The sequence below is a fragment of the Camelus bactrianus genome, chromosome 7, assembly GCF_048773025.1.
Source record: "Camelus bactrianus isolate YW-2024 breed Bactrian camel chromosome 7, ASM4877302v1, whole genome shotgun sequence".
Classification (NCBI taxonomy): domain Eukaryota; kingdom Metazoa; phylum Chordata; class Mammalia; order Artiodactyla; family Camelidae; genus Camelus; species Camelus bactrianus.
In genome coordinates, this window is record NC_133545.1 from 70,468,877 (window position 1) to 70,486,210 (window position 17,334).

Genomic DNA, 17,334 nt, shown 5'->3' on the forward strand with positions numbered 1-17,334 from the left:
GGCTCTTACAAAGCATCTAGATAGAGTGGAAGGCACTTTGCCTCTGGCAGTGAACTAATGAGAACTGGCCTCAAGGAAAGAGCTGCCCCTAGTTGTAGTCACACAACTTAGGTTTTATTTTTCCAGAAGGAAAGTGTATTTGTTCCTCACTACTAAAGCAGCTCATTCTCCTAACACATAAATGGAAAAATACCAAAGAACTCATAATTCTACTCACTCATAAAGAATTATTAAACTCATGTGTTTTAATTGATTTTTTAGTGTATTTAGTATATAGATTTATCTTTTTTAATGAGTTCACACGTTATACAGTATACTGCTTTGTCACCTACTCTTTCATATCAGTAACTTTGAGTACTTTTTCGTAAAACACTTAACATCATTGTAAAGAATGACTGTATGGTAACTTACTTTAAAAAATCCCCTGTTACTGGACATTTAGATTATTTCTTACTTTTTGCTAGGGTTCAGACAAATTCTAAGACATAGAATTGCATAATGGTTGATACAAAGAAATGTATTTAAGGCTTTTAAAATGTCCTGTTAAACATCCCAATAACAATTTACATGAACACCAACCATGTGTAATAGTACCAGATATTAGTAAAATATATTATCCTTGTTAATATTTCTCAAAGTCAGTGGCTTTAGAGTCATGGGTTATTGAGTGGATGCAAAGACTATGACATCACATGATTTGGGGTCAGGAACCAGTTGTTTTGGTGGAAATTTAGAAACTAGGTGCCAACCAGAAGAGACAGACAATACCCTGTCCTGTCAGCTCCACGGAGAGGCATGCTAGGACCCTTTATCAAGATAGAAGACATGAACTAGATTTGTCTTCCATTGGAATGTCCCAGCAACCCTGCCTTTTTTGCCTTCTTATAGGGAAACAAACTGGAGTACAAGTTATGAACTCTGTTCCAGGACCATGTAGTCCTGAGTAGTTACGCTAGATGTTGTCTGAAAACTTCCTGGCAAGGCTTGTGAGAAGTTGGAAGATTTGGAGTCATGGGCAATAAATAGAACGTTGAGTTCAGATGCAGGCCTGTGGGGGAGGCAGGCCGCCAGTTCCCCATCAGTCTGTGACCAGGCAACATGGGCTTTTGGGATTATTCACCTGCAGTTAAGTTTATCTCTACAGTGGCTGGACTATCTAAATAAAAGTCTCCTAGACTCTCTTTTCACATACAGAGATTCTCAGTCTGTAGGGCTGGGGCTGGCTGTGGGAATCAGCATTTTGAGCTGGCTCTCCAGGTGATTTTTAGATACTATAAAGCTTAAGAGTCACTACTTGAAAGTCTTGGAAATAACATTATATATCATTCTGTTTTTAATTACTTTATTGTTCCTTTGTGTTTATTTTCTGTTGATGCCGGTTTTTGACACTCCTAGACCACTGATCTACTTTTGTGGGATTTTTTTTTTTTTGCATTTAAATATATGACATAATCTTATTGTTTGTTTTTAGTAGTATTCCTTAGAGTGAGTTTTACAACCTGTGGTCAGCAAAATGGAGTTTAGGATAACTTTTTTTTAAGGGAAATGGTCTTCCAGAAGTCAATTTCTTTTGTTCCTACTATTAAAAACACATTTCTTATTCCCTTTTCAGAAATATCTGTAAAGCATACTTCAAATATTATGCCTCTGACATTTCTATCATATTAAATATAGCTTTTTAAAGTTGATGTTACAGAATTGTGAATAAAAAGCATGTTGTCTACCCAGATAGAGTGGAAGTAGGGCCTTGCTTGGAAATATTTCAGAGATAAGTAAATAGCAATTGATTAAATATCAATGTTTGGTATTTTGCAGGAGAAAAACTATTCATATGTTATTTGTTTCAGGTACATTCAAGGAGCTGCATCTCCTAAAGACATGCTTATTCTGGTTGATGTGTGAGTAGCTAAATAGTATATATTTTTATGTACTGAGAATATGGGGAGGGTTTTAGATACCAGTAATAGGTTGGGACTAAGAAATAGGTTGGAAGAAGAAAGACCAAGAATAATTATGATGACTTTTATATCCAAACAAAGAAATCAACTTAAGACAGTCACAAAACAAAAGTCTCTGAGTGAAAATGAGGGGAATCTATGTCAGGACTGAAAATTATGGCATGGTTTTAAAGTTTGGGCTTTCTCAGAAGTTACTAATTTGCTTACAGTTTTTGTCTTTATATTTTAAACAATATTAAAATCCATGGTGCTAAAACTAATCAGTTCTTGCTACCAAAGAAGTAGAATTGTTTACTTGGCATGTAGTCATTAATGATTTAAGTATCTTTTAGGAATTTGACCAGAAAATAAACAAATATTAAATAAGTAATGTAAATACTGGGACTTTGTCAAGGGAAATGCTGATATATAAGAAAAAAATTCATGAGTTTTTATTACTGTTTATTTTATTTGTTTGTCACATTGCTTCAAGTTAGATCTCTGTGTGTGTGTGTGTGTGTGTGTGTAATCTTCTGTAATAAGACTGAAGATGAAATTGTAGAACATGGAAACGAATGTATGCTGCTATGGAGATTTAGTTTTTAAGAGAAATACCAATAATTAAAAACATGAGTTACAAAATGCTTATGTTATTTTCCCTGAAAGGAAATGCCATAGTGAAGAAACAGAATCCATTTGGTGGACAACTAAATCTCTATCACAGGATTTAGTTTATTTCAGCCTTTAAGAATTTCTCCATTATGACTTGAAGCAAAAACTTTAAATTTATGTCCTAGCCTGAGAAAGAGAAGATAAGTGAATTCGACACATGTAACTTAAATATTAATTCTCATTTTGTTTGTTAAAATGCATTTAAACTGCATCTGGTTATAATTAAATTATTGTAGAGTTTGTATATATGCTAATCATTGATGTTCATCTTAAGTATAAACCTAAATGGTAAAGCAATAAGTTATAATCTTATTGGATGTATGCTAATTTTCAGAAATAATTTATCATATTAAAATATTTGGGATCCCACGTGCAGATTCCAAGATTAAAAACATATATGAAGTTGAAATCTCAATATTAAAAATTATTCTAACAGAAATGTATTGAAGGTTTCCTATATATAGTGTGATAATATAAAGATGGTTAGGACGTGATCCTTGATCTCAAAGATGATTCAAATATGTAGTGAAATTAAACCGCATTCATGAACTACAATAATTGTAGAAGGTGATAGATAGGAAATAGGGCACAGCACTAAAGGAGTCCATAGGGGAGAGGGTGTACTTCGATTTAAAGCGTCAGGAAAGACTTCATTAAGTAGATACTACTGGAATTGAATCCTTATAGCTGATTTAGCAAGGCAGGCACAGGAAGGGAGAGGAAGGAGAGTGCAATTTCAGGTGGTTGAATTGACAGAAGCAAAGCGGCAGAGGTGAGAACCTTTGGGGGAACTGTATCAAGGAGGTAGAAGGAGAGAGAGAAAAGATTACAAAAGGTTTTGAATGCCAGGCTGTTAAGATTGTTGGCTGTTTTGTAGGTCACTGTGAGCTGTTAATAGTGTTGTGTCAAGGTATGTTGCCAGAATTCTCACCTGTTAGCCTGGGGAGGAGAAGGGACTCAGATGGATGGCATGACTGTTTCCCTAGCTCAGGGTCTTGAGGTACTGAAGACCTGAGCCAGAGGGGAGAGAGGATGGAAAGAAGGCTGCTGCTCTGGGGGCACTGTTCAGTGGGCTGAAGAAGGGAGATTGTCTGAATTGGTGGGCAGTTGAGAGGCAGAAGGAAATGGAATGACTGAGATCTAGTGTGCTAATACCAAGGACATATGTAGGAAGGAAAAATATGTTTGAGACTGATCTGTCATTCTGCACATTGAGCCTGCAGTGGTTTAACAAGCTGCTAGAAGTGTAAAGCTGGGGCAAAGTTGGGAGCTAGAGAAGTAAAAGTGGGACTTAATTGCCTAGAGATGAGACCCATGAAGAGATGAGGTGGTTCTGGATCACAGAATACGTAGAGACAAAAAAAAAAAAAAAGAACACTAAACCCCAGAGAATATCTACTTTGGGATACAGAACAAGTCAGTTTGTCCACAAATTTATCTATTATCACAAATATTATGCTGCTTCATAATTACTGGCCTAATCAAGTCAAACAGTGGGCTCCCTGGGGCAATGACTGTATCTGTTAACCTCCTTGGCCCTCACTCCTAACTGGGCTGACAGAGCTGGTGTTCAGCTCACATTTCCTGATTAAGTGAATATGCCGAGTAGCCATAGTTTCTTAAAACTGTCACTTGATATGTACTTTTCATCATTGCAGTTAGAAGTAAATGCATTCTGATGCTAGTAGGAAAGAAAGACAAGATTTCTTGTAATTTTAGTTGCTATCAAAAAGTATGACTTTTTCTAATACTGATTTTTTTAAAGGCAAAATTATTATTTGAATAGTACAGAAATGATTTACAGCCAGTGCACAAAATGCGTTTCCTTAGGGTATCTGATGTTCACTATATACGTGATCATTAACATGCATGGACCCTTTTTTTTCTTTTTCTTTTTTTTTTTTAGGAGTGGGAGTGTTAGTGGATTGACACTTAAACTGATCCGAACATCTGTCTCTGAAATGCTGGAAACCCTCTCAGATGACGATTTTGTGAATGTAGCGTCAGTAAGTATATAATGACTGCATTTTTGCTGAGTTAAATTTGCAGTTTCTATCTCCCTCTGGTGTTAAATATTTGAAAGTGCTTTGTCATAGACAGGCTGAGATGTTTCTGGTTCTATTACAAGACTATCTTACTGAGACTATTCTATCTCGTTACTCCTGTACTCCATACCAAGGTGCTTTCTGAATGTCTGAGATCTTACCCTGAATGAAGTTGTAATGAGCATGAAGGAAAATCAGTATATATATTCTCTTAAACAGTTGACACAGACCCCTATACCCATTGATGGCATTATCATAACACCCAGTAAATAATGACATGGTAATATAATGATATGACAATTTTTTGGTCATTAAAATGTCCATTTTTCACACTGAACATCTATCCATAATGTATTATGTTTTTAAAGTATTTTTTTTATTAACATGAGAACAAATAGATATTTGAATGTGTCTTCTTAAAAGTGTTGTTTCCAGGAACCATTTTAGACCTTCCTACTCTTAGCTAGAGAACATTGAACTCTGAAGCAAATAAAACGGGACAGAATGAATGTTACCATGTCTCATTTTAATGCATAGAACTTTGGCAGAAAATTTCACAGGTGTTTACCAGCGGCTTTAATTTCACGTTTGAAATTTCACAGAGATGAAAGTGAGGGAAGAATGATTTGTGGTGAGGTCATTTTGTGTTGAGCCAAGGAGAATGAATCTGTCTGGCAAGCCACATGGGAGGAAGAAGTTGGAGCAGCTGGCCTAGGGACAGTTTACTCCCTTTACTGGAAGTGCACCCTCTGGAAAAAAATAGACAGAGGAATTGGGTATCATTGCTTGTCAACCAGAACTGATGACCACGTATTTTTTTGCCTCAAGATCCATCAATATCCATTGCCTCGCATGTTCTCCCAGTGTCTCCTGGTTCATATTAGACAGATCTTGCATCTCTTTTGTTGAATGTTCTTATATTCAGAGACTTTTTTTCCATGTGGGCCATGTTGAGACCTGATCTGTTATTACCTAGAGCCTTGAGGGGAGATGAGGTCAAATCTTGAGGATAGCAAGCATCATCTTTTATGGTCTCTAGTAATGGAGAAACTATTACCGTCTAAGGGGAAGAGGTTACTTCTGTCTATCCAGAGGGTATAGGGGAATCTGGCAGTGTAGTGTTGTCAGTCACATCCACCCAGATGTCCCCATTCGACTCTTGAGGTCCCATCCTTTGACTGTCAGTCCCCTGACTGTTGCATAGGAATCTAAAACGGCTGTGAATGCATACTCCTTTATAACTACATGACTTTCAAGAGCAAATTCTGTGCCTGTTTCTAACACACGTTGACCTTCTCAGATTAAGAGATAGGATCTCTTTACTGACTGCTGCGTAAGTCGTCTGGCTTTCACACTGTGTCCTTAGTTGATAGTTCGCTGACCCGAGGTTGTCAGTGATTTTAACATCAACTAACCTACTCCAAGTCCTTACAGTTACTATATTTACCATATTTTTCAAATGCTAGGTGCCTCCCCTTTATTCTGTATTATGTTCTAGTCACTGAAAATGAAAATCTTAGCATTTACGATACTGTAGCCTCTGAGGGTTTTTTTTTTTTCTTTACTCCAGTTGTCACTGATACACTGCCAGTTACCAGTGGAATCTTTGTTGCCACATGGCTGGTAAATGATTTGATTCTGGAATCCCATCCTGAGAATGTGTTTCTTAAGACCTCTGCTTTTATCAACTTACTTTAGCTTTTCCCTGAAATAGTTCATGAGACAAGGATTCAAGTACAAATGGCTTGAAAGTAATCCTAGGAAAGATTTAGAGAGATGTGAGAAGTAAAATAAAAAAGAGAAGAGAACTAATAAACAGTGGATTTTCAAACAAATTGCCACTCTTGAATGAGTAGAGCTTAATCCTCTGGGCAGTTCTGAGAACCAGTATAGACTGCATAAATCAGAATTATTCTTTCCAAGGGGACAGTGTGCTGGAGTATTTTAAAGTTAATGACTGTTCCCAAGGGACATTGATTCCCTAGTTTTCCCAGGCCACCATGTGCACAAGCAGAGGGCACCCAGACATCTTGGGCGGTTAAATTTGGCCTGACATGTATGGAAATATGGACAACTGAACAATGCTAATAAAAATATGTTTTAAAAGATTTTCTGACTAAGCAGTAGAGATGACTTTGAATGGATTTTATGCTTTCAACATTTAGTCAGCAACTAATGATTCTTTCCTTGTTAAAGCAGAGAACTTAGATGGGGTTCACATTGAGATTCTTAATGCCTGACAAGTTTTAAAGACCTTTGCTTTTCCCTAGTATATTATAGTTGTTAAATGTATATTTCTTTAAAGAAAACTGTTAACTAACTTCTTAAACACAATTGCAAAGTATTTCCTTGCAATTTCTATGAATCAGGTTAATTGATAGAGACATTATTGAGACGTTTTCAGCTCTTTGTCAATCGTTGCTGCTACGTCCTGACTTGATATAGCTTGAATATGTGAGCTGAAAGCATTTAGGTAAGTTGAATATGTTGCTTGTAGAATGAACTAGGGGTGCATTTGATCTGGAAGTAAATGTATCTCAATGTCTCAAGTTAAAAATTATGAAAATATCTCAGTTACATATTCAGAAATAAGAAGAGTGATATAAAAGGTAGACAATTCATGCAAATTGTAAGGTAAATATTGCAGGAAGATATTTGAAAGGTGAAGTCACAGTGATGTCCCACCCTACTCCCAGAGAAATTTATTGCTGTTCTCAGTTCCTAGTATACTGACTTGTTCAGTTGAAGTTAGTGACTTTAATTTACTTAATTTTAGTGGTTTATGGTCCTTATTTACTGAAGGAGATATTTTCGTCAACTATACTCTGATTTTGTTATTAAATATATATTTTGTTTAATTTTATTATTGGAGACAAATCATTAGTACATTTACATGATTGAAAAGTCACTAAATGATTTTAAAGGATCATATTCTGCCAGACATGCTTTTGCCCTTGAGGAGATCAATATAAAGATATAGAGCAGACATGTGTTCATTGTTTATCTAATTTGTGTATGAATCTTCAGTTTAATTGCATCAGTGGGGATTACTAGACTTAAGTTTTTAAACATTGATCATGTGGCAGGAACCATTCTGTATGTTTTCCATAGTAACTCATTTAATCTTCACAACAACCTTATGAGGTAGATAATACTACTATCCTAAATTTTATAGATAGAGAAACAGAAAGATCCGTGACTTTTTCTAAGTGAGAAGCCAGGATTGGAGGATAGACATCTTCCTTTATTAGTCTAGATTTATCCACAAAGTTACATAGCTGCATCCTGAAGGAAAATGTAAGTTTACTAATTTTATGTAAAATCTGATATATTTAAATAGAAGTCCAAAATATTATAATTCTTAGAAATTCTAAGATAAAATATGATAATGTTATGAAAGCAAAGAGAAATTCTTCTTTTTAAATCTAAATTTATTATTTTTGAAGAAGAATGGTATTTATGTTTTGTTGGAGGAATTCTTTTAAGGCATTTGCTGTATTTTGGCTTGAGAAAGTGAAGTGAATGTGAATTGGATAATTCTTACAATTGAAAATAAACACTTACACGTTACATCTGGATTGTAAGTTTTGCCTTCTTTTTATAAATTAATTTACTTCCTTTATCATCTGTCTTTTGCTCCTATCAAACTTCATATATTGTTGTTTACATTTATATAGTATTTAATGTCAACTACATCAACTAATTTTTACCCTTTTATTATTAGTTACCGTGCTTCATTTAGGTGTATAAAATGCCTGAAAGCGATACATTTAAAGAGAATTGATTCGTGTGTAACATTTTGGTAAATGAAAAGTAAGATTGTATTTTTGTCTCTAACAGGCCTTTCTCATTAAATAGAAGCATAACAATTTGATGATACAGAGATTCTAAGAAAGAAAAAATCCTTCTAATATGGTTATAATCTTCTGGAGTTTGTGTGTGTGGATATGCACATACATGTGCACATATATATGTATATTTTTTCTATTTTCTCTCTGAAACTGCTGCTTGAAAGTCTAGGAAAGAAACAGTTTAACTTTTAGCTTTTGTAACTTGAGGGAGACAGTAATAAAGCACTGAGGAATCCTGGTAGTGATTCTGTAATTAATTCTGATGGTAATCTTCCCCCAAAGCCCTCAAGCATTTTTCTGCATCCTCATACCTAAGATCATGTCTGTTATCCAGAGTTATGGTGCAATCTCCAGGAACACTTTTCTCACTTTTATATTTATGTATCTAAGTTTCTTTCTTTTTTGTAAGGACAGTAATGTTTATTTGTCAATCATGTATAAGATGTCTGAACAAATGCTGTACCATTTCCTAGTGTTTCCATTGTCTCCTGGGCTGTTCTTTGTTGCAGAAAGGAAACTCGCTGTAAGGCAAAGCTTAAATGCAGGGATAATGTTGCCGTTTCCCCACTAATCCAGTTATACGCTTTCATAGGAGTGGTAGATGGTAAGAGCAGCACCTCAGTCACAGCGTGTTCTGATTTACAGGCAGAATGTCACATGTTGACACCAAGAATTGAATTTATTTCTGAAAGTGAGGAAGTTTGACATTTTAGGAGGAAAATTCTGCGAGCCAGTGGAGGATGAAAGGAAAATGTATGCTGATTATGGACAATATGTGAAAAGTTCACAGCTGAAGAAGATCTGGGTCATGTGTTTGAGTGAAATGACATATCTTTTTCTTTAAGAATTAGATATACATGTTATGAGTTTGTTAATGAGTCTTTAGTCAGTTGTTCTATGGGAAGCTTTCCTAATTTGTGGTCATTATAAAATGCTATCTTTGACTAGTCATCAGAAAGGAAAAATCAAAATATAATTCCTTGTATCTTCAGTGTTGGTTTTAGGAGATAAGTTAAAAAAAATTTTTTTAACATTTTTTATTGATTTATAATCATTTTACAATGTTGTGTCAAATTCCAGTGTTCCGCACAATTTTTCAGTTATTCGTGGACATATACACACTCATTGTCACATTTTTTCTCTGTGAGTTATCATAACATTTTGTGTATATTTCCCTGTGCTATACAGTGTAGTCTATTCTACAATTTTGAAATCCCAGTCTATCCCTTCCCACCCTCCACCCCCCTGGTAACCACAAGTCTGTATTCTCTGTCTGTGAGTCTATTTCTGTCCTTTATTTACGCTTTGTTTTTGTTTGTTTGTTTGTTTTTGTTTTTGTTTTTTAGATTCCACATATGAGCGATCTCATATGGTATTTTTCTTTCTCTTTCTGGCTTACTTCACTTAGAATGACATTCTCCAGGAGCATCCATGTTGCTGCAAATGGCATTATGTTGTCGGTTTTTATGGCTGAGTAGTATTCCATTGTATAAATATACCACTTCTTCTTTATCCAGTCACCTGTTGATGGACATTTAGGCTGTTTCCATGTTTTGGCTATTGTAAATAGTGCTGCTATGAACATTGGGGTGCAGGTGTCATCCTGAAGTAGATTTCCTTCTGGATACAAGCCCAGGAGTGGGATTCCTGGGTCATATGGTAAGTCTATTCCTAGTCTTTTGAGGAATCTCCACAGTTTTCCATAGTGGCTGCACCAAACTGCATTCCCACCAGCAGTGTAGGAGGGTTCCCCTTTCTCCACAGCCTCTCCAGCATTTGTCATTTGTGGATTTTTGAATGACGGCCATTCTGACTGGTGTGAGGTGATACCTCATTGTAGTTTTGATTTGCATTTCTCTGATAATTAGTGATATTGAGCATTTTTTCATGTGCTTTTTGATCATTTGTATGTCTTCCTTGGAGAATTGCTTGTTTAGGTCTTCTGCCCATTTTTGGATTGGGTTGTTTATTTTTTTCTTATTGAGTCGTATGAGCTGCTTATATATTCTGGAGATCAAGCCTTTGTCGGTTTCACTTGCAAAAATTTTCTCCCATTCCGTAGGTTTTCTTCTTGTTTTACTTCTGGTTTCCTTTGCTGTGCAGAAGCTTGTAAGTTTCATTAGGTCCCATTTGTTTATTCTTGCTTTTATTTCTTCTAGGAGAAAATTTTTGAGATGTATGTCAGATAATGTTTTGCCTATGTTTTCCTCTAGGAGGTTTATTGTATCTTGTCTTATGTTTAAGTCTTTAATCCATTTTGAGTTGATTTTTGTATATGGTGTAAGGGAGTGTTCTAGCTTCATTGTTTTACATGCTGCTGTCCAGTTTTCCCAACACCATTTGCTGAAGAGATTGTCTTTATTCCAATGTATATTCTTGCCTCCTTTGTCAAAGATGAGTTGACCAAAAGTTTGTGGGTTCATTTCTGGGCTCTCTATTCTGTTCCATTGGTCTATATGTCTGTTTTGGTACCAATACCATGCTGTCTTGTTGACTGTAGCTCTATAGTATTGTCTGAAGTCTGGGAGAGTTATTCCTCCAGCCTCTTTCTTTCTCTTCAGTAATGCTTCGGCAATTCTAGGTCTTTGATGGTTCCATATGAATTTTATTATGATTTGTTCTAGTTCTGTGAAATATGTCCTGGGTAATTGGATAGGGATTGCATTAAATCTGTAGATTGCCTTGGGCAGTGTGACCATTTTAACAATATTGATTCTTCCAATCCAAGAGCATGGAATATCTTTCCATTTTTTAAAGTCTTCTTTAATTTCCTTCATCAATGGTTTATAGTGTATAATTCTTTCACCTCCTTGGTTAGATTTATTCCCAGATATTTTATTACTTTGGGTGCTATTTTAAAGGGGATTGTTTCTTTACTTTCTTCTTCTGTTGATTTATCGTTAGTGTAAAGAAATGCAACTGATTTTTGAACGTTAATTTTGTAACCTGCTACCTTGCTGAATTCTTCAATCAGCTCTAGTAGCTTTTGTGTGGACCTTTTAGGGTTTTCTATATATAGTAACATGTCATCAGCATATAATGACACTTTTACCTCTTCTTTTCCAGTTTGGATCCCTTTTATTTCTTTCTTTTGCCTGACTGCTGTGGCTAGGACTTCCAGGACTATGTTGAATAGGAGTGGTGATAGTAGGCATCCTTGTCTTGTCCCAGATTTTAGTGGGAAGCTTTTGAGTTATTCACCGTTGAGTACTATGCTGGCTGTAGGTTTGTCATATATAGCTTTTATTATGTTGAGATATGTTCCCTCTATACCCACTTTGGCGAGAGTTTTTATCATAAATGGGTGTTGAATTTTATCAAATGCTTTTTCTGCATCGATTGAGATGATCATGTGGTTTTTGTCCTTTCTCTTGTTGATGTGATGTATTACACTGATTGATTTGCGTATGTTGAACCAGCCTTGTGTCCCTGGGATGAACCCCACTTGGTCATGATGTATAATCTTTTTTATGTGTTGTTGGATTCTATTTGCTAAAATTTTGGTGAGGATTTTGGCGTCTATGTTCATCAGTGATATTGGCCTATAATTCTCTTTTTTTGTAGTGTCTTTGCTTGGTTTTGGTATCAGGGTGATGGTGGCTTCATAGAATGAGTTTGGGAGTATTCCCTCCTTTTCAGTCGTCTGGAAGAGTTTGAGAAGGACTTGTATGAGTTCTTCTTTGTATGTTTGGTAGAATTCCCTGGTGAAGCCGTCCGGTCCTGGACTTTTATTTGTAGGGAGGTTTTTAATTGCTATTTCTATTTCCTTTCTAGTGATCGGATTGTTCAAGTGTTCAGATTCTTCTTGATTCAGTTTTGGTGGACAGTATGTTTCCAGAAACTTGTCCATCTCCTCTAGGTTATCCAGTTTGGTTCCATATAGTTTTTCATAATATTCTCGTATGATATTCTGTATTTCTATTTTGTTTGTTGTAATTTCTCCATTTTCCTTTCTTATTTTGCTAATTTGTGCTCTCTCTTTTTTCTTCTTTGTGAGTTTGGCCAGAGGTTTGTCGATTTTATTTACTTTTTCAAAAAACCAGCTTTTGGTTTGGTTGATTTTTTCTATGGTCTTGTTAATCTCTATTGTATTTAATTCCTCTCTGATCTTTATTATTTCCTTCCTTCTGCTGCTTTTTGGGGCTTTTTGTTCTTCTTTTTCTAATTCATTCAGGTGGTGGGTTAAATTGTTTATTTGAGATTGTTCTTCTTTTTTGAGGAAGGCCTGTATCGCTATAAACTTCCCTCTTAGCACTGCCTTTGCTGTGTCCCATAGGTTTTGAGTGGTTGTGCTTTTATTATCATTTGTCTCAAGGTATTTTTTAATTTCAGCTTTGATTTCCTCATTGATCCATTGTTTTTTCAATAACATATTGTTTAATCTCCATGCTTTCCTTTTTTTCTCCTTTGTTTCTCTGTTGTTGATTTCCAGTTTCATGGCATTGTGGTCAGTAAAGATGCTTGAGATAATTTCTATCTTCTTAAAATTGTTGAGGTTTCTTTTGTGCCCAAGTACATGATCGATCCTGGAAAATGTTCCATGTGCACTTGAAAAGAATGTATATCCTATTTTTGGGGGGTGTAATGCTCTGAAAATACCCACCAAATCTAGTTTTTCTATTGTAGTATTTAATTTCTCTGTTGCCTTGTTTATTTTCTGTCTGGAAGATCTGTCTAGTGATGTTAATGCACTGTTAAAATCTCCAACTATGATTGTATTCCCATCAATATCCCCCTGTATCTCTGTTAGTAATTCTTGTATGTACTTAGGTGCTCCTATATTGGGTGCATATATATTAACGAGTGTAATATCCTCATCATGTATCACTCCTTTAATCATTATAAAATGTCCTTCTTTATCTTTCTTTATGGCCTTTGTTTTAAAGTCTATTTTGTCTGAGATCAGTACTGCAACACCTGCTTTTTTGGCTTTTCCATTTGCATGGAATATCCTTTTCCATCCTTTCACTCTCAATCTATATGTGTCCTTCTCCCTAAAGTGGGTCTCTTGTATGCAGCATATTGAAGGTTCTTGCTTTATTATCCAGTCTGCCACTCTATGTCTTTTGACTGGAGCATTTAGTCCATTAACATTTACAGTAATTAATGATGTGTGTTTATTGCCATTTTGAACTTATCTTTGCAGTTGAATTGGTATATCCTCTTTGTTCCTTTCTTCTTCCTTTTGTGGTTTGGTAATTTTCCTTTGTCTTATCATGGATTTTATTTAATTTTTGTGACTCCGTTGTAAGTTTTTGGCTTGTGGTTACCCTTTTTTGTAAATCTATCAACCCATTACTATAACTGTTTTTATTAAACTGATAGTAACATGACCTCAAACCCATCCTACTGTTAAAAAAATTTAAAAAAGAAAGAAAAAAATATTCTATATTTCCCTGCCTCCCTCTCCCACTCTCAGTGATTTGTATGTCTTCTTTTATAATTTCATATTTACTTTATTTGTAATTCATGAGTTATCACCTTTCCAGTTGTGTGTTTCTCATTTCTGTAGCATCCTGCTGCTTTTCTATTTAGAATAGCCCTTTCAATATTTCTTTTAGCATGGGTTTAGTGTTGCTAAACTCCTGCAGCTTTTTTTTGTCTGTGAAACTCTTTATTTCTCCTTCTATCCTCAAGGATAGCCTTGCTGGATAAAGGATCCTAGGCTGCATCTTTTTTTCATTCAGGGCTTTGAATATATCTTGCCACTCCCTTCTGGCCTGTAGTGTTTGTGTAGAGAAATCAGCTGAGAGCTTTATGGGGGTTCCCTTGTAACTTACTCTTTGCTTTTCTCTTGTTGCCTTTAGAGTCATTTCTTTATCCTTGACTCTGGCCATCTTGATTATGATATGTCTTGGTGTGGGTCTATTTGGGTTCTTCCTGTTTGGGACCCTCTGAGCTTCCTGTACTTGGATATCTGATTCCTTCTTTAAGTTTGGGAAGTTTTCAGTCATGATTTCTTCAAAAACCTTTTCAATCCCCTTTGATCTTTCTTCTCCTTCTGGGACACCTATTATGCGAAGATTGGGATGCTTTATATTATCCCATAGGTCCCTTATGCTATTTTCATTATTTTTTATTTGCTTCTCTTGTAGTTCTTCTGAATGGGTGCTTTCTATTGCCCTGTCTTCTAGATCACTAATTCGTTCCTCTGCATTATCTAGTCGGCTTTGCACAGCTATTAGATCATTCCTCATCTCTGTCAATGAGTTTACCCATTCTACTTGGCTCTTCTTTATAGCTTCAATTTCATTTTTGACATATTTTATATCTCTAAACACTATCTCTTTTAATTCCTTCAGCAATTCGATCACTCCTTTTTTGAAATCTTGATCTAGTAGGCTATCGATGTCTATTTCGTTGATCTTTCTTTCAGGGGATTTCTCTCGTTCTTTTAATTGGGAAAGGTTTTTCTGCTTCTTCATCTTGCTCATACCTCTTTGGCACTGTGGTTTATGGAGTATCAGTTGTTTATTTTGGTCCTTAAGGATTTTATCTATCTGATGCCTATTTAGGAATAGAACTTAGGAAAAAAAGAAAAAAAAATAAGAGAAAGAATTTTAAAAGAAGGGAGAAAGAGGGTTTGAAAACAGTGTATAATGAATAATAGAAGAGTGAGTTGAAGCAGAGTATTAATCGGGTTGAGACGTCCTTTTAAAACCTTTACAAAAAAGGGGTGGGGGGAGATGAATAGATGTATTTGAAACCTGTGTCTAATCAATAGCAGGACATCAAAACCCAAGAGAAATAGAAATGAATTAAGAAGTAAAGATTAAGAGAGTAATAGAAAATAGAACAGGTAAAAACAGATTTAAAAAAAAAGGGGGGGGGGGTTGTCAGTATTCTCCTGGAGTCTGTGTGCTTTTAATGTGAAGTCTTTCTGTCTTCGTCCTGTTTTGGAAGCTCAGCTTGCTGTTTTCAGAGGCCCTCCGTTGGCGCCCTCTTCTGTGCTGCTCCCAGCACCTGTCGGCAAGCAGATGGCGCCTCCTCCTAACACTGGGTCAGGTTCAGCTCTCCTCTGCTGTGGGCGGGGCGGGTCGCTGCCCCTCCGGATGCCGCAGTCAGATGTTGCAGACTGGCCCGGGTAGGAGGGCGGGTCGTGCCCCCTCCCAGCACCTCAGTCAGGGGCTGTGTTCCTGCCCGAAAGGCGGGGGGGGGGGGGGGGCCGCTCTCCCTCTACCTGCGCCGCCGCCGGTAGCTCTGCTGCTCTGTGCGGCTGTGCGCTCCGCCCTGGTCGGCGCTCCTCGGGTGGGCTCGGGGAGACCGAGGGACAGCCTTGTCCCTGCTCCGTGCCAAAACCCAGCTCCTTGTCTTTGTGGAGCAAGTTCTCTGAGGGACCAGGATGGAAGGATCCTATCTGCCCCGGGCTGCAGGCCAGTCTCAGTCTGGCCTTTGAGGCTGCTAAGCCCTTCGGTGGGATGCAGGTTTCGCCCCCGCCCCCGCCCCCGCCCCCGCCCCCGCCTCCGCCTCCGCCTCCGCCTGGGTGCTCAGCAACGGAGGATATGGCGGCTGTGCCTGAGCCCCGCCTCTCTTCCCCGGAAAACTTTCCGCGGGTTTTCAGAGATTGGAGTGTGCACCCTTCCCCCGAGAGCACATCAACCTTGCTGTTTTATGGAGGGCCCAGGTTGTTCTGCCCTGTGCACCCACAGTCACAGCGTGCAGCCCCTTGTGTTCCCCCGGGGCTGCCTCCGTGCAGCCACTTCCGTCCTCCGCCCGGCTTGTGCAGCCTGGCCCTGCCCGCCGCTGCCGGCCCGCGTCTCAGGCTGGGTGTCTGGGGGACGCTCTGTGCCAGTTTAACTTAGTTCTGTTAGTCAAGGGCTGCTCTGTACAGATCCGAGCCTCGGAGGCTCCCTCTCCGACCCGCTGGCCTCTCAGTTGGAGAGGGGAGACCCAGCGAGCGAGTACCAGTCCTCCTTTGCCGCTCCCTCCCCGCGGGACCCGTCCCGGGCTGCTTTGCCTTTTGTTCTTTCTTTTTTCCTTTTGTCCTTCCAGATTTTTGGCGTCTTTATCTTTTGAAGAGGGCGATGTTCTGTCGGAGTTCCACAGGTGCTCTGGTTGGCTGAGTGGGTCTGTAGATGTGGGTCTTGGTGTATTTGTGGGAGAGGGTGACCTGCGAGCGTCCTTCTACTCCGCCATCTTCTCCCGGAAGCCCCCCCAAAAAATTTTTTTTGACTACTCATTTCTGCAATTGTGGTCCCTAAACAGCAGTTCTAGAAGTGACAATCCCTAAATCCAAGTGCAGAATGAGGAGTGAGGATCCATAGCCATACAGGAGGCTGGGAAGGGATGATCATGATGAAATGATCTGGTGACATTAGTAAGACTCACCTCTTCATTAGTAAGATTAAGTGCCTTACTTCCTACTCTTCTCAGAGAATCCTGCCTCTTGGATGTGCTTGTAGATTTGCATAGGGGTAACACACACTCTTTGAAACTACAAGTTACGAGAGCTTGTACAGGTTACTTAAGGCTTATAAATCTGTTTCTTCCTCTTTGAAGTGGACAGAATCATAAATAACTTGCCAGTATGTTGCTGAGCACCAAATGAAGTAACACATGTAAAGTGCTTATTTATTATCATTATTATGGTTATTGTTGTTGTTTTATCATCTTCCATCACTTTTGTACCAACTGTTAGGGGACAGTTCACGAATTGGTCATGGTTTTTTAAATCTGATCCTTAACAGCCAATTTGCTTGGATCTGTGTACATTGCAGGATAAGTAAAGATGGAGATCTCTCTCCCCAGAAGAGATTTACAATGCAGGGTAATTAAGATTTTGTCTCTCCCTGGAGGGGAGGATGGGCCAGCTGCCAGCAGCCCCTATAT

The 17,334-nt window shown here is 37.7% G+C and overlaps 1 protein-coding gene across 11 annotated transcripts in view; it reads left to right on the top strand.

Moving 5' to 3' along the window:
* CACNA2D1 (calcium voltage-gated channel auxiliary subunit alpha2delta 1) overlaps positions 1-17,334 on the top strand; it is a 425,155-nt gene that overhangs the window by 315,370 nt on the left and 92,451 nt on the right. For all 11 annotated transcript variants that reach the window (XR_012508251.1, XM_074367566.1, XM_045510452.2 and 8 more), the window contains exons 9-10: positions 1,848-1,898; positions 4,516-4,615. Coding sequence is in view for 10 of the 11 variants with exons in the window: in XM_074367566.1 (XP_074223667.1) it covers positions 1,848-1,898; positions 4,516-4,615 (151 nt within the window). In the remaining variant the exon portion in view is untranslated. The remainder of the gene's footprint in view (positions 1-1,847; positions 1,899-4,515; positions 4,616-17,334) is intronic.